The following is a 20,051-nucleotide window of genomic DNA, read 5'->3' as shown; positions in this document are numbered from 1 at the left end:
GCAGTTTTTTTAGCTTTATATTTACCAGACTCGCGGATGCTTTTTTTTTTTTCTTAACCCACAATAGCTGAGGAAGAGCAAAACGGAAATAGGTCGAGGCGACTTTAAGAATTGTTGTCCATGTCAATACAAAAGGATTCATTATTGGAAATGAAACACGAAGACAAACTCTACAAGCAAGTAGTGAAAATCTTTCTGAAGAAAAAAAGAACGGATTTTGTACTGGAATAACTTGGGGACAGACGTTTTGGGTGAGTAAATATGTTTCTTTCATTTTATGTTCATATTCAGTAGTCATGCTTGATTGGCTTTTGTTGTTGTGGACATATCATAGGACATGTATTATATACAATGAGCACTACATTTGCAGTTACTCATTAGGATAAATGACACAAAAAATAAAAAACTTACCAGTTTGGACAGACATATAACCGTGACTTCTAAAACTGTGATATATCACCTGTGCGGTTATTGTCCCATGCCCAATACAAACAATGACTGAAAAAACAGAAAATATTTTCATAAAATCTATTCATTATATTGTTTTTAAGCAGCACGTGTGTGACAGTGGCATCTTTGAGCACAAATTAAACACTCTTTCAAAATTATTACAATTTATTTATATGTGATAGGACTGGTAAACACAAATAGAAATTATGGAATGGAGAAATTTGTTTACCTTGTTGGTCATCTCTTGGGGCTTTGCTGAATTCTTCATTAAATTGTTTGAATACGAGTCCATTATGGATGGTTGACTGCTGAACCCTACTTTGGATGTGCTAGTTGTGGCAGGATGGTGATATCGCATGTCAAATCAATCACCACTTGAACATTCACTGATGTTCGCAATGAAAACACGGCAACTTTATTCACAATGCTGTTTTCAGTCTTTCTCTTTGTAAGGTTGAAAACGATTCCAGATAGATGATTTTGCCCTCTTGGTGTTCCACTACTTCTTGGTTAGCCATTTTGCCACTTAAACCATAATGAACCACATCTTTGAGGTCAAAAAACCCAGAAGACATAGATTGTTATCATTTATTTGATGAATACTTTGTACAAAACATTGCAAAAATATCATAGTTGTAATGAATTGCCTCAAATAGCGGTCATCTCTCATAGCATTAGTCACATGTTGTCTCATTCACTTAAGACACATTAACATTGCCGACACGTCTCCTATACCGTTTAAGGAAAAAACAAACCAACTGAATAACAATGATTTTGAAATATTTAATATTTAAATTATATAACACACAGGCATTTTTCAGGCTTAACTGTTGAGCCTCATCGGAAGTCTGTTGCTAACCAAAACAGCAGCATGGAAACAGTCACTCGGAATTTTTTTTTTTAAATTAAACTACAACTGAAATAAAACTACCAGGTTCACCCCTAAACACCAGAAGAGTTCAAAATTGCTTATTACTTAAATAAAAAAAAAATGCAGTTAAAAAGTTTAATATTACAACAACAAAATCCTCTTGCATATAATCACCTCATAATTTTTAGTCATTAAATAATGTCAAATTTTTAATGTCTATGTTTTATAGGCACCTACCCCAATATGAACGTAGTAAAGTCTGGACTCTAAATCAGCATTTGACATTCGCTTCGGATTTATTTTTTTAACTGAATCCATCCGAATGAGAGTACTTTTGCCAAAAAAAACGTGATAGTTCAACAAAACCAATTCAATCATAATGTTAAATGGGATGCACTTTATCTACACCATATGTTGTCTGAAGTGCTTTACCAAGCCACTGGATAAAATGTTTGAAAACCTTTAGTTTTTAAATTAAAATCACTTACTTTACCCTTCAGGACCACTTGTCATACACTGGCCAATTTTTTTTGTTGTTGTTGTTTTGTTTTTTTTTAATTTTAAATCCACTTGCCCCTACCATAAAAATAGGACACGTCACACTGAATTGGGAAAAGAAAAAAAAAATCACTGTCAATTAATTGAACAGAAGCGGGCATTTGACTTTTTTTTTCTGCTGTGCCGTTTAAAATCCCATTGCTATGTGGAACCTCTTCAGACATCATCAATCCCTCACTTTTGAAAGTTTACCTAAACTTTTATCATCATTCTGTTGGTCCGTCAGCCAAATAATACGAACACTTCTGTTGTCGCTTCTGTTGCCACAAACCCCACCTCCCCTTCCCAAGAAAAAAAAACCCTTGCCCAAGAAAATGACATTCAAACATTCACAGTCATTTTAAAACAAGTCTGATTAAAATGACAGAATGAAATTATCTGTTCCGTCGGATTTAGGTTATGATTTTTAAAATATTTTCGTCGATCCGTTGTTAGAATGTTACTCTCTCTTGTGAGTGCCAACAAACTGCGTACCTCTACAATGAAACATCATGGAAACAAGCATTTAAACACCTTTTACTCAATATCACAAAAATCAAATTACATTTGAATCAATTTTATCTGTTCCATTTCCCCAATTTTGTGTCCAACACGAAGCTGTTGAGTTTATTTTTTGAGTATGCACATGGAATGAGTCAGGAATGCAGGTAAATACCTGTCAAAGTACTTGTAGTCATGGTGACAGTCTGCAGGAGTGGCCTGTTTGCGTACTGCATGTGTGTTAACGAGGTGTCTGTCAGCACGGGTCTAGCAGCAGCAGGAGTGCTGAGAGCTTTGGCGTTTATCTTTCACGTATTGTTCAACTAATGGGAGATCATTGTGAACAACATGAGAGAAGACAACATGAGTGTTTATTACAATTAACAGATTTAAAAAAAAAAAAACATCAACTGGATGTGTCGATGACACCCACTGAAGTGCACTGCAGATTTTAGAAGCCGTTATTATGAAGTTATTTCCACTACCAGCAATAAAACTGTTTGTTTCTGAAGGATATCTATTCCAAGATGATTGATGTCAGTCAATAGAAAGTTTCTATTCTTTTATAATCCAAGTTCACTCGCTGAATTGCAGGTAATGTAGTCCCTTTGTCTCTGACTTGCCAGTATATCAAATTAGTTAAGACAAACACAGATCAATGTGGGCAGAGCATGAACGTTTTACAAAATTTTATGATCCACATTTGGACTGTAGTAAGCTGAAGTTCATTTCTTCTAAATCTCATATCAATGCTATATTGGAGGATTTTGCTTTTGTTTCTCTTCCCTCTGGGAGGATATTGCCGTTTTCATTCATCTCTCCATCTATGTTTGCATTAACTGACTTCTTGTGGGGGACATTCAGCAGAGTTAAATCAATTTCGATCCCGCGGCAAGCCGCAGGCCAATTTTAGTATGAGAGCACGTCCAGACGGGCTTCTCTGTAGCTCCCAGTGTGACCTTTTTCAAATGACAGCAAGGGAATTATTTTAAGATACCTTCTCCACTCCAAATCGAACGGCATGAATGGATTCATTCAAAAACGTTTTAGTGCTGCCCAGCGACCCGTCAGACTCCCAAACCATCCACCAGGCATCATGGGAGGGGCACAATAGTCACTGAAGTTTAAATTTTGTAAGAGCTTGTATGTATTCATTTCTCTTTCAATTTGTCTGGGATAAGTGTGCTACTTCAAACAAATGAAACTTTATGAATAATTTGTGTGGAGAAGGAAGGGAAATTAATTTATTCACATTGTTTTATATATGTGTATTAATAAGTTTCACTGATTTCATTTTAAGTTGGCAGAAAAATTGTAAAAATGTTTAATGCACATTGAGTATCATTTTTTAAATACTTAAATGCAAGGTTCGGAAAGTTACATTCAAAGCATGTTCAGATGTTAGTTAACTTTAAAAATTGTAGTCTAATGTTATCCTCCATTAGTGCTTCTCAAATAGTGGGGTGGACCCCCCTGGGGGGGCGCAAGGTGATGCCAGGGGGGGCACAGATGACCCCTGGGAAAAGGCTTTTTTTGTCATGTGAAGTGTAATTGCAATAAAATAAGACGTTTTAACCTGTTTTTTTTTTTTTAGTTTCAGGTTCTTTGATGCAGTTGGTTATTTTGTTCTCTTTTAGATGAAGCTGTAACCCGTATAAACACTGTACAAAATAATCAACAATTGTTGAAACTTAATTTATATTGCTTTTTTTCTTTTGATAATGTTAAAAAGGATACAGCTTTAGGTATACTTATACAATTTTTATAGATGATAATCTTATTTATAGTCAGCGCTTTGAGTGTGTGTGTGTGGGTGATGGGTGGGGGTGGGGAGGTGTTCCCTTTCCTAGAGGGGGGGCTTGGCAAAATATTATAGAGAAGCACTGTCTTACATCACCTTGACATGTGGTCCAGTGATTGACTGGCAACCAGTTCAGGGTTGTCCCCCACCTACTTCCCATAGACAGCTGGGTTTGACACCAGCAAGCCTGCGACATCCTGCAAGTTTAGACTACACAATGTGGCATGCTCATCTCTCGTGTTTAAAGCCCCTACAGTTTAACAAATACTTAGCGTATTGTAAAGGTACGCTTATTTTAAGATCATTTTGTATCGTAAGTCTGTTGCTGTTTTCATATTTCCTCATAGTAATCATAGGAACATTTATTCACTGGTTATTCACTGGTCCGCAAGAAAAACACTCCTAGAAGTGCCTCATTTTCAATGACGAAGCATAAATGAGCATTTTGAGCTCTCGAAATTATACAATGTTTCAGTGTATTTGGTTGCCATACTTGGCTGAAAGGAAAATGATATTGTTCTCATTGCCATGGCAACCCACGGATTGCCTCTTTTAGTGGTCTATATTATTGATGGACTGGGCCACAACAGTTAAATGCAACACAACTGTGTTGCACTTAAGGAACTAATGAGTGTTTTCTGAACTTAGAGAATACTTAAAAAAAAAAAAAGCTACTCAAGTGAAGTGGGTATAGAATTTGTGAGCTACCATGTTGTACTCAAAATGTCTTTCTATAAGATTTAATGCAAACATCGAATGATCTCCTCCCCCAAATGTATTCAGCCTATCAAAATAATAATAATAATAATAATAATAATAATAATACACCATACTGTATTGTAAATCCTATTTTTTTGCCATGATTTTTTTTTTTTACTTCATATATGTGCTCCGAGTCAAAAGTGGGGCAACAATGCTCACTACATAATCCTTTTGATATGAACATTAGCATGATAGAAATATTTTAGGGACCTCTGCTGAAACGCTCAACAACATTTTTTGGTAGACCTTTAGCGCCCACCTGTGTTAAAAAGAGGAAACAAACAAGGCAACCCACCGTTTTATTTGTCTACCTTATTGCACATTTATATAGTTAACTGTGCACAATTTTCTCTTCTTATTTGCAAAGTTCTCGGTTATGTAGAAAAAATAGCGACAATGAGTTTAGTTGTGCATTTAATTCGACACCCCTCCTCAAACAATAATATCAATATATCATTTATAAAATATTGCTGAAAAATCAAGGAAAGAAGCAATAGAAGAGCTATCCCCCCACACTTTTGCAAATATTAAAATAATAGTTACCCAAGCATTATTCATTGACTCAAAATAAAGTAAGCAGGAGAGAGTGGGTGTATTAATCCACTCTCGAGAACTGTGAACGTGCATGTGCTCATAGGATAACAATATTATCTTCAACTTCATTAAAGCTGGAATGAGATTACAAAGCATGAGGGAGTAAGTATATTAATACAGTGCTCCTAAGACTACAATTTTCGTGTGAATAACTTAAAATTCCATATGATTTTGTGAAAACCCATATGCTTTCACTCTGCTTTAGAGCAACTCCTTCCATTAACAAGAGACTGTAGATCAATTCTACTTCCCACTTTTGGCCACCTCTTGCACGGCTTCGATCCACTCCTTTCTCTCTTCGGCAGTGGCCGCCTGCAGGAAGTAGTGGGTTTCATCGGAGGTGATGATCTCAAAAAGGTTGCCATCCACGTCGTATTTTTTGGCTGTAATTGCAGGGGGCAAGTGATTATGAGATGGAAAGGGAATGAGCTGGAAGATAAAGGAGAAACATGTGTTGCTCACCCACCGTCAGGCACAAAATCCACAGCTGTGACAACAGAGCCCCGCAGATAGATGGAACCCAGTGGGTCATCAGCCTAAATTGAGAGTTTGTCTTTTTTGTCACGCTCGTTAATTCCAGCATTTAAAAGTTTCCACCACTTATTTCCACAAATAGGGGCCGGGGTGTTAATTTAATCTACTTCAGAAAAGAGGGTGATCTTTAGGGGTACAAATCATTTTCCTGTATAAACCGCCATATAAACATTTCTGATAAATTTCACTTGCGTGCTGGGAAAATATTTACTATGATTGCATAGTTGTTCATCTGCAGCAGTATGGTTTCATGCCAAAAAGAGCATTACAGATGCAGTATTTGCTTCGAGGATGTTGATAGAAAGGTACAGAGAAGGTCAGACGGAGCTGCATTGTGTCTTTGCAGGTCTGGAGAAAGCTTATGGCAGGGTGCCCGGGATGAACTATGGTATTGTATGAGGACGTCTGGAGTGACAGAGAAGTTAGAACAGTGCAGGACATGTATGAGGATAGTAAGATAGTGGTGAGTTGTGCAGTCGGTGTGACAGAAGAGTTCAAGGTGGAGGTGGGACTGCATCAGGGATCAGCTCGGAGCCCCTTTGTATTTTCAATTATATTTACATATTTATTTTGATTCAGCATGGTAAATGTATGTCATTTTAACAAATGCTGTGTTATACATTTTGTTTGAAAATAAAACTGTTTTTATAATGTAAAGAAATGTCAATTTACCCAAAAAGATTTTAAAATTACTGTATATGTTTTGTGAGCTGGAATTTCAGTACCGTGATACAGAGATATTTTTGCTTTTTGTGTTTGAAGAGTTTCTGCTCAATTGAAAGGAAAAGTGTACATGCCGTGAGACTAGCGATGTTGTTTGGCCTGGAGATTGTGGCATTGAGGGAAAAACAGAAGGCAGAGCTGGAGGTAGGAGGTCTAGAGGAGGACCAAAGAGAAGGTTCATCGATGTAATGAACGAGGACATGAAGGTAGTTGGGGTGAGAGAAGAGGATGCAGGAGACAGGCTTAGATGGAGGCAGTTGATTCGCTGTGGCGTGAATGGAAAAAGTCGAGAGAAGAATTAGGTTTCGTCATCTATCCATGGCGATGCTGACAACACAAAATGACAGACAGAACAATGAAATGCTCTGCCATGAGATAGCAGTGGGTACAATTAACTTGTGTATATTATTTTAGAGTTGAGTTTAAACTTTTATTGTCCGTTTTTAAAGCTCTAAATGGCCTTGCCCCACCGTATTTATCTGAGCTTTTAACTGTGCGGGAACACGCTCGGGCTTTGAGGTCATCCAACTAACTGGTGTTGGAAATGCCCAGGTCCAAGTACAAGCACTGGGGTGACCGTGCCTTCTCGGTGGCTGCTCCCAGACTCTGGAATAAACTCCCTCTTAATTTGCGCACTTTATTGGACCTGGGCCTCTTCAGATTAAGACTGAAAACCCATTTATTCAGGACGGCTTTCAATATTCAGTAAAGTGGTGACTCTTTTTTCAAAAATTTTATTCTGTGTTTTTTTTTTGCATATTCTGCGTCTTAAATTGGATGTGTTATTCTGTATGTTCTACTCTGAAGCACATTGGTCCACGTCTAGGTGGTTGTAAAGCGCTATATAAATAAAGCACATTTAAATTTTACATTTACAGAAAGAACATGCAAACTCTACACAGGAAGTCCATTTGGTGTAAACACAGCAGGATGTAACACAGACACGTTCTATGCGAGCCCACTAGAATGACACTGACTATGAGATCACATTCTCAAAGAAGACTATCTATACACCCCCTCCGTCTATTAGAGGAAGGGGACTATATTAGTGGAAATGCTGGATTTACCTTGGTGGGATCGTAATAATGCATAAAGGCAGGGTCGTTTCTCAAAATGAATTTCCGGACTTTCCAGTTTTTTCTTCTATGACCCTGTGAACATTACCACAACTCTAAAAACCTTGATTCAATCATGTTACGGAGAGACTCAAATTGAAACTTGTAGTTTGACTTGACTTACCTGCTTCAGCAAACAGCCTTGTTTAACAATATTCCCCCTGAATTCTTCCTTGACAAGAGGGTCCTCATCACTGGAGTAGCCTTCGCAGAAGAAGCCGCTGTCTGCCTGTCACAACGTCACACATGCACAAGATACAATGGCAGAAGAACTGATTTCACAATTAAGTGCTGGTAATTGTGGTGGCAGATTTCACTAGTGTACAAATACACTGCGCCATACTGAGATACTTATCAGGACTCTAAGAATGGGAATATTAATGCTCCTAAGGTCACAATGAGAATGGCAAAATGCTTAATTGGGTTCCACCAATATTTTGGTTTCCACCAATACTTTATGCAATAGTAAACACTATCATTTAAAAAACAAAAACAAAAAACAAACATACCAAATATTGAAATAGGATTCTTGCAAGCATTCACCTCTGAAAACCTCAGCTAAATAATATTTTGCTGTCACTTTCCAAATCAACCTAATTCAGACTATCTATAAGGTCAAAAAAAAGCTCAGAATGACAATGGCTCTTTTGAAGTAGTGGGTAAATGTTCCACACTGCTGACTGCTGAACATATTAGAAGAAGATGCAACACCTTGTTAACCTGAGAGTGTTGAGCAATCAGCTCCCTCTGCCAATTGTTTCCCGTCCAACTGTTTCGCGTTGCCTCGTTAGTTTAGTTAGGGTTATTGACTCCATTCGCTGTCTACATGTCCAAGTGTCACTGCATCTATTAGTGGATCCAGTTCACTGTAGTCCATGTTTGTCCTTCCAGTATGTTCTTAAGTTTATTGCTTGTTTTGTACAAACTTTATTTTATTTTATCTTTTAGCACTGATCATTTATTTACATATTGTTTTGTTACCTTGTTGTTGTGATCGAACTTGTGTGTACATACAACTTTATAAAAAAAAAAACAGGTAAGCAGTGACTGGTTGTTACCTAAGCACAAAGCACATGAGATGTTATTTTTAGTAGATAGCATATGGCAAAATGTGTTTTTAAAGATATGAATTGTACATGAAAAATAATTACATAATCAATTTCTGTTTAGACAAAAACTTTTTACAGCTGAAAATGGCTGGCTTTGTAGTCATCGCTGAATCTTATCACAAAAAAATGAAAATTACTGTATTTATAAAAGACATCTTGATAAGGCTCTTGTATTGGATCTCACTGAAAAACAAATGGACCATTCCCCCCTGAAAACATGAGACCGGGGGTCTCCAACTGCCAGTCCGCGGCCCGGTACCACTTGAGCCATGGACTGCACCCATTATATTAATGGTTTGGAACTGATTTTGTTTATCCTTTAACAGTTATAGAGCTGTGCTGTATTTGTATTTTGTTTTGCTTGATCTTTGTTTTTTGGCGCCGCCTCTGCCTGCTTTTGGAAGGACAATGCGACTTCAGTTGAGAGCAGTCACTGTCGGTGCCACACACATTGTTCTGTCGCTCTGTGAAATCTGTAAGTTGTACTTTGTTTGTATGAATCTTGTAATTTAGGATAATGTGCCCAGAAATGAGTTTGTTTGTCGAGTCAGCAACTTGTGACTATGGATAACATGTTAGCTAATTTTAATTCTTATCTTCAGCATGTAATATAGTGCTGCCTTGTATACATTTACAGGAGCTTGTTAGCATTTTCCTTTGAGCCAGTTATTTCTCTTTGATCTGTTAGCATTTGAAAAAGGTTTTGCATTGATAAGTACTCTTTTGCATCTAATTGACATTTTATATTGACACAATTGCATTTAAATTCAGTTACGATTGATTTAATCACTGTAAATTGGTGTACATTTTTTAAAGCTATAGAAATCTTGCATATGGGACTTACCTGAATAACTTGAGTTAAAGCCTATAGCCGGCCTACGATAATAATCATAAGCATTGGCCGGTCCGTGTTTGAGGACCACCAATGGGCCACGGCTATGTATAATTTGTCCAGTTTATCAAGGCCAGTCTTAGCAGAGCTAAGTAAATGATTGGGTGGCTTCAACTTACAAAGTAGTAAAACGCATCAGTCTGATCCAAAAGGACGCACTTCTCCCCGCTCACCGCTCCCTCCTTCGAAAGATCGCCGGCAGGCTGCAGAAACCCCTCGTTCAGGAGCCCTGTGGCTAACATGAGTGCCTCGGGCCTGTTCCTGGCTTTCTCCTTTGAAATGAGCCACTCCACCACCGTCGAACCTTTTTTGGAAAGCATGGCACCTCGGAGTGAAACTCGGCATAGGCAATAAGAATAATGATAAAGAACCATGGCAAAAAGCAATTCTACCAGTGAAGCAGTGGTTGAAAATTCTATTCTCTTGCTCCAGTTTAAGTTCCTTCACTCCTTCATCCTGGTCTCTCAATTGATTGTAAAGCTCACTAACAGAACAGAATTTGAAATTAGCCAGAAAGTGCTCCTTTTTTGGTTTGCTTCGTGTGGACTGTGGCGACCTTACGTCAGATTGACGGTCTCAGGCAGGCGAATGGAGCGTCTGGTGGACTTCCTGGCGAATCTCTTGCCCCCTTGCAGACACCGAACGACCCTCTTGATGTCCTTCACCCACAATTCCCTCTCCTCCACGTGTGATGCTTGGAAGAAATGGTCCTGTTTCTTGGACGTGGTAATCTTGAACACCAACTGAAGAATATATCAGCCCTCAAATGTGCATTTCTGTTGCAAGTTGTGTGTGTATGACATCGACGTACCGTTCTGTTGCCACAGTCCTGACATGGACTGGTGAGTGTGGCTTCCTTGAGTGGGATCATTCCTTTGGGAGACTGGTCGGTTTTCTTTTTGTAGAATTCTAGCCCGTCTTCAGACAGTACCACCCACACAGCTGTCCAGTAGCTCAGCATTGAACTCTGAGTGGCCAAAACATGACGTTATTAGATGAATATTTAGTTGCATATGCTTGTGTCTGTCAATAGGATGAGGGGGTGAATGAATTTGTCACCATTGCTCAAGACCTTTCACAGTTTAACGCTCATCTATTGTCTTTAATGCTGTGTTTGTGTAAATGTTTTGTCTCTTGCCCACTTCCTCATTTATTGTCTCTAGCTCTCAACTTCCTAAAATGACTTTTATGATGAAGCAAAGTATCCTTTGGATTTACAATTCAATTTGTTACATTTTTACAAGAAACACTAAGTAGTTTATACTGTCTTTGAGATAAACTACTCTATGTGCCAAAATTATGACTGGAATTAATAAAAAAGTAGCAAATGTAGCAAATGAACAATCCTTTACTTAGAGTGCTGTGAGAAATTATTTGCTTTTCCCCTTCCTGAATCCTGTGGTTTTGCAGATTTATTACTCGCAAAGGTTTCGTTTCATCTAACCAGATTTTAATATCACACTGCTACAACCCAAGAATATATAACATGCAGTCCCAAAATGATTTCATTTGCCATGGAGGGGAAAATTATAAACCTATCTGACCCCACATAAAAAAGTAAGGGCTTACTTTTTCATATGGGGTCGCTCACAAAGCAACTGTGACTCAGCATAGTTTTGGAAAAGGTGAGTTCAATTTCATAGGTCAGACCCAAACTTGATTTAAATAGATATTGTTAGACAAAGAGAAGTATGCTCCAAAATTCCAAGGAAAATGATAATGCCACAATTCAAAGAAATTCAAGAAAGAGAAAAACCGTGGAGAAGGTCAAAACAAAGCCACTATAAGAATAATGCTGGCGAAAAATGGCATCCATGAAAGGGTTCCCAAGTGAAAACCACTGCTGTTCCAATGAACAGAAAAAGGTTCATCTCACACATGATGACGTTTGGAATAACACTTTGTGGCCTGATGAGTTCACTTTATGGAAGGTGTGCAGTCCCTTACAACAATTCTGCCAAAAAAGTGGTCCATAATTCCTTCACAGTAGTGTGAAGGATTCATCACTCATTAGCGCAAAAATTTGATTCCAGTTTTTGCTGCTTTTTCGCAGCTGCCAAAGGTGGTACAACTCGCTATTGAAAGGTTCAGTGTGCAATTGCTTTTTAATACAGTGTCAGATAGGATTGTATTTTTTGCTCCCTTGTAAATAAATAATCCTTCAGAAACTACATTCAATATATCCTTGGTTTGTCTCAGTGGGAGATTATTATTGTTTTGATGAAATGAAACCTTTGCTAGTGATAAACAACGCCTCGGTCAAATGAGGGAAATGTTACAAGGGAAGCTATGTGCCCAGAGACATCATCCACCATCCCCAGGGCAGCCTCTATAAGTCAAGTCAGGTCAAGCTTATTCATGTAGCCCTGAATCACCACAGTTTATGAGAGTATGTAATTTTGTAAACATTTTCAATGTATACATTGACACCTTGAAGATGGAAAGTACAAGAAAAGTAACCTAAATGTTTGAACATGACAAGTTCTAAAAGATTGAATTTTACTTTATTGCACTTGAGATAAATACTGTACAACTGAACCGTACATAACACATTTCGACAAGTAGATAACGCTTGAAAAAAATGTTTTGTCATTACTTTTAGTTTGAACATGTTTTTGTGAGTATCACGTATTTTGAGTATCACTGTACAAGACCATTTTAACTTATGCTTATGACATTTTCTCGCCAAGTCAATGCATCACTGATTTGGAATAAAGTTCATTAAAGTTACAATCATGTGTTCAACTTTCTCTTTGTTATTTTCACTTGTAATGATGATAAGAGTTGCCATTCTGTCATTTTATTAATGCCAGAAGAGATTACATTGAGTAAACACATAAATGCAGTGTACAAGGTCACACATAACACATAACACGAGCTCTCACATGATGGTGCATGCCTAATGTAGAGAAAGCACAAAAACTACCTTGGGGAATAAGTCCCATTCTGCTTCATGAAGACTGCTCACGAGGCAGCCTACTCTAATGTCATTCCAACACACTTGCCTTCACGGAGGCACATTGAAAATAACGGGCACTTTTATGTCTTCATTTAATATCAGGAAGCGAGTGCTCTTACCTTTTTCACCAAGTATCCCTCTCTGATCTGTTCAGGCTCCATGACGAGTCTGTTGCTTCTCTGTAGCCCCCCGACTCTTTGCAGCTCCAACTTTTCTCCTACATTTTTTTTTAAAAATGTATCTACCCACTTGTCATTGAAACCACAAACAGACAAGTGATCAGGAAGTGGCCCACTGGGTGTGTGTTAGTGTGACAGATGAGCCGGCTTCTACTTCCTCTTTTTGTCATCTATTTCATGCTGATAAATTATTCAAATTTGTACACATTTTGTATGATGACTCATTTTACAAGTGCATTTAATCCATGTTGTAATTTATGCTTTCCTTCATTGCACAATATACATTTATGGTTTACTACTGTATAGTAAAATGTTTGAACTCTTTGATACTTTGAACTCAATTACCTTTTAGTTCTATGATGAAAGATTTCCCTTCCCCTCATGTTTTGTGGTTTTAGTTTTGGTGATCATGACTAATGTGTTTGGAAAAGTACAGTACACTACATTCCTTCATGACTGACAAAATGCTAAATTTAGGGATGCCTGCATCTGCTGACTTAAGTCTATCACAGGTTCCTGTTCCTGTTGATGGCTCATTTGGTATTTTTGTGCTAGTGCCTAAACCCCTGAGTATAGAAATAAGATGAAATATATACTGTACATATTAGAGGTCAAACATGAAGTATCAATAATTACATGTATGAATATGCATCTTTTTTTTTTCTTCTAGAGCTGCTTATCTTCCGGCGTGTATTTTCATTTTTACTGGGGAGGCACAGTGGTAGAGAGGTTTGCATGTCCGCCTCACATGCCGGAGGTTGTTCATGAGTTTGCTTTTGGCTTCAGCCTTTCTGTGTGGAGTAGGCATGTTCTCACAATGGGGCTCCTCCAGGCACATGTCAAAGATATTGGACAGTCTATTATTTCACTAGGTGTGATGGTGATTGTGAATGCTTATTTGTCTTTGTGTGCGTGCATTGCACTTGACAGCAAACAGTTCAGTGTGTGCCCTGCCCACTGCCCACATATTTCTGGGATAGGCTCCAGTACGCCTGCAACCCATGTGAAGATAAGCAGTTAACAAAATGGTTGGATAAATTGTTACATTTTGTTTTAAACACATTTTGGTTCCTTTAAAAGCAAAATAAAAAGATGTGGTCTGAACATTTAAATAATTGATGTTAGAATGAAAATTAATTCACACATTCCATTCCTCAAATCTGGTTAGTTTATAGTGTAACTACAACATAGACATTTTAGTGAAAAAAACGTTTATCACTTATCATTATCACTATGTGGAAAACCATACCCCTCAATAAGGCACGCAGAATTGCAAACTGACGAAAAGAATGTCACCGTAATCACTGGTACGGGGTTAAACGTCACTGCATACGCGCAGGATACTCATCTCATGCACACTAATCTGACCACTCTCGTGCTAGTCTACCCCACTGACGTCAATGGGCAAGATTGACGTATAACAGGGGCGGTGCCTGTAATATAGCCCCCTTCTTCAATATCCTGATTGGCCCGTGTATACAATACCCCGCCTACTAAATTCGAAGTTTATTTTTCTCATTGGCGTTTGTCTCGGGAGTGGGTTAACCCGCTCAAGGGCACAATTGGACCTTAAAGGAACCAACAAAAATGTTGCACGTCAGGCATGGTGGCAGTGTTTATTGAAACCAATTTAGCATACAGCTGCCCCATCGATGGAAATTCTCCACCGGTGACTTCTGCCGAACATTACGTTTTATTTGCGTAAGTACATGCAATTTTCACATTGCTTGTGTTTGTCCTTAAGCTCCTGCATTAACCGAGTAGAAACAGATCATTATATAGTGTTCGAATTTATTGTGGGTACACGTTTATTTCGAAGCACCAGAATTATAGTCGTTTTGCAGCAGTTTTACCATCACTGGCCAATAATAGGCACGCGAAAGAAGAATTATGGTCTTTCATCATAACTGCTGCACATACAAAACTGTACTCACTCCTCAACTTAATTTTTACTGTTGCATATCGTTGAGTGAATTTTAATGCGTAATAACCTACTGTCAAGCCATGATCTAACATTAACCGACTTGATTTTATATGGCCCATATTGAGTTAAACCTTCAGTGTGTGTTCTGCTCGTGTCCCACAAACTAGCTGCAACGGTGCAACGTAACGTGCTTTTGAAGTAGGACAACTGCAGTAAGTAGGGCTTAAGAATCACAGGAGCAGATCAGCAAAGCAACGGACAGCTGACCAGGATAAAAGAAAAAATCTGAACACGTTTTTCCCCCTCTTAGAAATTCACGAACAACACACAAAAAAGCTAAATTGGACACACACAATCCATAATGCAGGTATCATATTTTTGACTACTCTAGCAGTCAAACGTTTGTAAACAATTTATGTATTTTTAACATTTTCAGAATTGTAGATCTTTTTGAAAAAATGTTGACGGAATTATTTGGTATACAACTAGAACGTTAATCAAAATGGATTGTTTTATAACTGGATTCGACAGCGTAGACCCATTTTCCCTCAATAACAACTTTGCTTCTTGGTATTTTCTCAGTTAGCTTGATGATGCTTTATGATTTGGAATGAGTTTGAAGTTGTGCATTTTATTAAGGTAACAGCTTGAATTTCTTGATGAGAATACAGACATGTAATGTGTTTTTAAACATTTGACTTGTACAGAGTAAATTTGCTTAGGACACGTTTTTCTCTAAAAACACAATATTTGGTCCCGACATGTAATGTGTTTTTAAACATTTGACTTGTACAGAGTAAATTTGCTTAGGACACGTTTTTCTCTAAAAACACAATATTTGGTCCCAGTCCAAACAGAGTCAATTTTAAAGGCAACATTTATTATGTTTTTTGTTTTTATGTTTCTTTGAACTACTCTGAATATTTTTCAGAGTAGTTCAAAGTATAAATCTTATTCTGTTTAAATTGAGACCAAATATAGTCTTTTTGGAATAAAATGTACTGCTATTTATATATTGAGCAGGGGTTAAACAGGTCTGGTCCTCAACGGTGCCAGCATGGTTTGGGTGTAACCCTCCTCCGGTGCACCTGGTTCTATCTGCAGAGCTTCCTGGTGAGCTGATCAAATGAATTAGGTGTGTTGGAAACATCCAAAATATGCAGGATTGGTGCCCTCACTGACCAAAGTTGGCAATCCCTGCTCTGTACCATGAGTATAACCAGACAAACATTCATCATGAAGAAAAAAAAAAGTCGCCTCAGATTATACACTAAATCACATTTTGGGGGAGAAATTGAATTTACAAATTTTACTTATTTGCATCCTCTTACAGCAAATACCTTGTGTGCCACCTTGCCCGGCATTTTTCCTCGAATGGAGAGCGGGTCCACTTCCTCTTCCTCTTCTGTGGTGGCTGGCCCATCCACCCTTTGGCGCCTCGCAGAGAGGCGAGCACGAAAGGCTGGCTCTGGAAACATCTTCAGCAACGTGAACCTGTGGCAACTCCAGAGACTTTTCAAGGCGGCTGGTGACCAGGATGCGGAGCAGCGGGCCCAGCTGGTTTGGGCACACAGGGACGAGACAGAGCTGGCCCAGGCCTTGGTTGGACTCAGGACCCGGAGTCACCGCAGGGGCCTGAGGACTAGCGGGAGGGACGTACTGGGTGATCATTGGCTGCGGGCCTTCAACCATCTCAGGTATAGTGTTATACAGTGGCAGATATATATTGTGTGTATGTTTTAGGGATGCAAATAATTTTTGGCCACAAAGACAATTAAAACTGAAATTATACTGTACATCCAAAAACAGGATATTGCTATGACTCAAAAAGCCGTCTGAAATTCACACGCGGACTAAAGAGGAGAGGGGTTGCTGCTTGATAGGAAACTACTGCAAAGCTCTTCAGCAGGTTGAGAAACGACAGGACTGCCAAGATTACACTTCTTTGCCGAGCCAGGGGCAATAAGTATGCCCACACCTACTCTGCGCCTCTCACCGTGGGCAACTCAGGAGTGGAAGATAGTCCAACCCATTTCGAGAAGACTGGCACCAGAGCTCAAGATGTGTGTGTCCCTTCTTCCCTGCCAGAGAGGAGACATTCCATGCGCCAAGAGCTAGCTTCATAAGCTAGCAGGGATTGGTACGCCAAGGTCACCGCCCTTGGCCGCCGCCCAGCTCTCTAAACACCTGACCCCTTTAGCGCCTCCTACAGGTGGTTAGGTCATGGGAAGGGTCGACCCACATTGCCTCTTCAGGTTAACCCTGTATTCGTCTTTTCTCAGGATTCAAAATTACTTTCCTCAGAAAGCTCAAACAAAAGTTATCAAAAAGCCATAGTCAAAGTGAAGTCTGCTCTTTCTTTTTTCTTTAGTGTCTTTCTTTTTTCTATCGTATTTCTTGTGGATTCCTCTTCTTCCCAGTCTTCTCGCTTTTCACTCAACCAGGTCAGCTTTTATCTGGTGGCTTAAGCAGCCGCTCCTGTTGATGTTGTGAGGCATTCTGGGCGATGTAGTGTCTTGAATGTCGGCCATTTTGGGGTGTGGAATTGGCGCTTGAAATGGAATGTAGCGTTAAATGTCCCCACATGATACCAAATAATGTGTGAATTTGCTGTTATTTATTGTTAAATGTTTCCTTTCATTTAGGATTGGTGAGGGCTTTCCAAGAGGTCAGGAACAGGACTCTGGCAATGAGACAGGTGCAGAGACTGCAGCTCACAGCAGCGAAGGTCCACATCAGCACACTACAAGTGAGGTGACAGCAAGAACTACAGGGGCTGCGGCATTACTAAACGAGAGCCGAGGAATCCGAAGGTCATCAGAGCGACCACCTCGAGGTGGTTCGGGCTGTCGGAGAGATGGAGAGAGCGACCCTGAGAGATACCTGCACAGAATACAACACTAACAGCATGATAAGGCAATGGAGAGATAGCGCCACAGAATACAACACTAACAAAGTCAAACCTGCAGCAAGAGCACTTTGGAGTAACTTCTTGGAAGTGCAGTGTGGTCACTGCTAGCTAACTGTATGAGGTATTGCAGACATATGCTACAAACTACTTTGCCTTATGGCATAAGAATATGTCTCGCGGCACAAGAGAGCAAGCTCAGTTCCTGCTTTATTCCTTTTGTTTTTTTTAATAAAATTAATGTCCTAAGAACTGATTTTTTTTATGACTTGACTACTACTTTAGTGATATACTATGGAATGTTTTCATGCTAATTTAAATCAAAGGCCCTTTCTACCAGCATAGAAAATATCGATTGTGTTGCTGGAATTGTGAAAGAAAACATCCGACTTTATCAAGCAAAATGTAAAGTTTTGGTCTCTGAATAAAGTCTTTATATTTGTTCCTGTCCTTAGCTTTTTTCCATCCATCCCTCCATCCATCTTCTACCGCTGTGTTCCGAGGTCGGGTCGCAGGGGCAGCAGCCTGAGCAAGGAAGCTCAGACTTCCCTCTCCCCAGCTACTGCGTCCAGCTCCTCCGGAAGAATCCCCAGGTGCTCCCAGGCCACCTGAGAGACATAGTCCCTCCAGGGTGTCCTGGGTCGTCCCCGGGGCCTCCTTCCTGTGGGACATACCCGAAACACCTCACCGGGGAGGCATCCAGAGGGCATCCTAACCAGATGCCAGAAACACCTCACCGTCGGAGGCATCTGGGGGGCATCCTAACCAGATGCCCGAACCACCTCAACTGGCTCCTCTCAACGCGGAGGAGCAGTGGCTCGATGCTGAGCCCCTCCTGGATGACCGAGCTTCTCACCTTATCTCTAATGGAGAGCACGGACACCCTATGGAGGAAGCTCATTTCAGCCGCTTGTATCCAGGATCTTGTTCTTTCGGTCACGACTCACAGCTCGTGACCATAGGTGAGGGTAGGAACGTAGATCGACTAGTAAATAGAGAGCTTCGCCTTTTCGTCTCAGCTCTTTCTTCACCCCGACAGACTGCGGACAGAGTCCGCATTACAGCAGACGCCGTACCGATCCACCCGTCAATCTTCTGTTCCATCCTACCCTCACTCGTGAACAAGACCCCAAGATACTTGAACTCATCCACTGGGGGCAGGACCTCATCCCTGACCTGGGAGAGGACATTCCACCCTTTTCCGATTGAAGAGCATGGTCTCAGATTTAGAGATGCTGATCTTGATCCCAGCTGCTTCACACTTGGCTGCGAATCACTCCAGTGAGAGTTGGAGATCACGGCCTGAAGAAGCCAACTGCACTACATCATCCGCAAATGTAGCTGTTTTTCCTTTTGAAAAAAATACTTTAAACTGCATGTGAGGTTTACCCATTGGTGGACCGTCAGGGCCAGCAAGGCCTTCTCTGCTGGCCTAATATAACCTGACACTATCATAATTATAAACTATGCTAATAATTATAATAACTACAATAAAAGTATTTCATTTTGAATCTATTTTTACGAATACTAGCTGGAAGGCATTCGCTTGAACAAGTAGAAGGCTTCTGTGCAGTTTGTAATGACGTATTGTGTACAGGCCCATAGTTTTGTAAGACAGCTTCAATAGCCAATCAAGTCAAAAGATCACAATCGCATCTGCCTGCGTTCTCGTTAGTTTGATTTCGTCCACCTGTCTGGTGACACTGTCCAGTTTTGCTACCGGTTCGATTCCGCCTCATTTTCTAGTTAAAACATCCATTTTTGGGCCACATATTTCTCAATTTTTCTGCATTTTTTGGGTCCCCTTCCTTTCTCCTCCCAACTCACCATGCCCGGACATGACACTTATATTAAATTGCCATCTGTAATTTAGCGTACAATCGTGCTAAAGCTTGTCTGCTCTTGGTAGACTTTATAAAACTTTGTGGACAAATAATTTGAAATTATAATGACTATTATAACTACTATATTCTAAGTTTTGGCAATGGTAAGTTATAATTGCTGATGTGGGTTTATTGATGTTTAAATGCTCTGAAGAAAAGCCTGTGTACGTGTGTACGAGTGCGTATGAGGGCTCCAATCACTAAAAGGCCTTTTGCATGGACTAGTCTATAGCTTGTTTCCATTGTGCTACAGTGCTTTACATTATGTGTACAGTGTGGAAATACACTGGTCTCCACAAGTATACCCAA

The 20,051-nt window shown here is 39.6% G+C and overlaps 2 protein-coding genes across 4 annotated transcripts; one reads left to right on the top strand and one right to left on the bottom strand.

The window, feature by feature from the left end:
• Window positions 1-2,295: 2,295 nt before the first annotated feature.
• plek (pleckstrin) lies at window positions 2,296-13,280 on the bottom strand. Of its 3 annotated transcripts, XM_088422079.1 has the most exons (9): window positions 12,968-13,273; window positions 10,701-10,856; window positions 10,451-10,632; window positions 10,282-10,373; window positions 10,009-10,193; window positions 8,013-8,117; window positions 7,841-7,924; window positions 5,983-6,052; window positions 2,296-5,899 (listed from the first exon to the last, which is right to left on the bottom strand). In XM_088422079.1, the coding sequence occupies exons 1-9, from the start codon at window positions 13,007-13,009 to the stop codon at window positions 5,760-5,762; spliced, it is 1,056 nt and encodes a 351-aa protein (XP_088278205.1). In that variant the 5' UTR covers window positions 13,010-13,273; the 3' UTR covers window positions 2,296-5,759. The 3 variants fall into 3 exon arrangements, with proteins under 3 accessions (XP_088278205.1, XP_088278206.1, XP_088278207.1); XM_088422080.1 differs by lacking the exon at window positions 5,983-6,052 and having other exon boundaries at window positions 2,296-5,945; window positions 12,968-13,280; XM_088422081.1 differs by lacking the exons at window positions 5,983-6,052; window positions 7,841-7,924 and having other exon boundaries at window positions 2,296-5,945; window positions 12,968-13,280.
• A 1,266-nt stretch (window positions 13,281-14,546) lies between these two features.
• On the top strand, window positions 14,547-18,301 carry avpi1 (arginine vasopressin induced 1). Its single transcript, XM_088420632.1, has 3 exons — window positions 14,547-14,728; window positions 16,285-16,648; window positions 17,597-18,301. The coding sequence occupies exons 2-3, from the start codon at window positions 16,326-16,328 to the stop codon at window positions 17,853-17,855; spliced, it is 582 nt and encodes a 193-aa protein (XP_088276758.1). The 5' UTR covers window positions 14,547-14,728; window positions 16,285-16,325; the 3' UTR covers window positions 17,856-18,301.
• The last annotated feature ends 1,750 nt before the right edge of the window (window positions 18,302-20,051 follow it).

Source organism: Hippichthys cyanospilos, chromosome 8 (assembly GCF_059441005.1).
Source record: "Hippichthys cyanospilos isolate Australia breed blue-spotted pipefish chromosome 8, RoL_Hcya_1.0, whole genome shotgun sequence".
NCBI lineage: Eukaryota > Metazoa > Chordata > Actinopteri > Syngnathiformes > Syngnathidae > Hippichthys > Hippichthys cyanospilos.
This window is presented reverse-complemented; position numbering and strand designations above follow the sequence as displayed.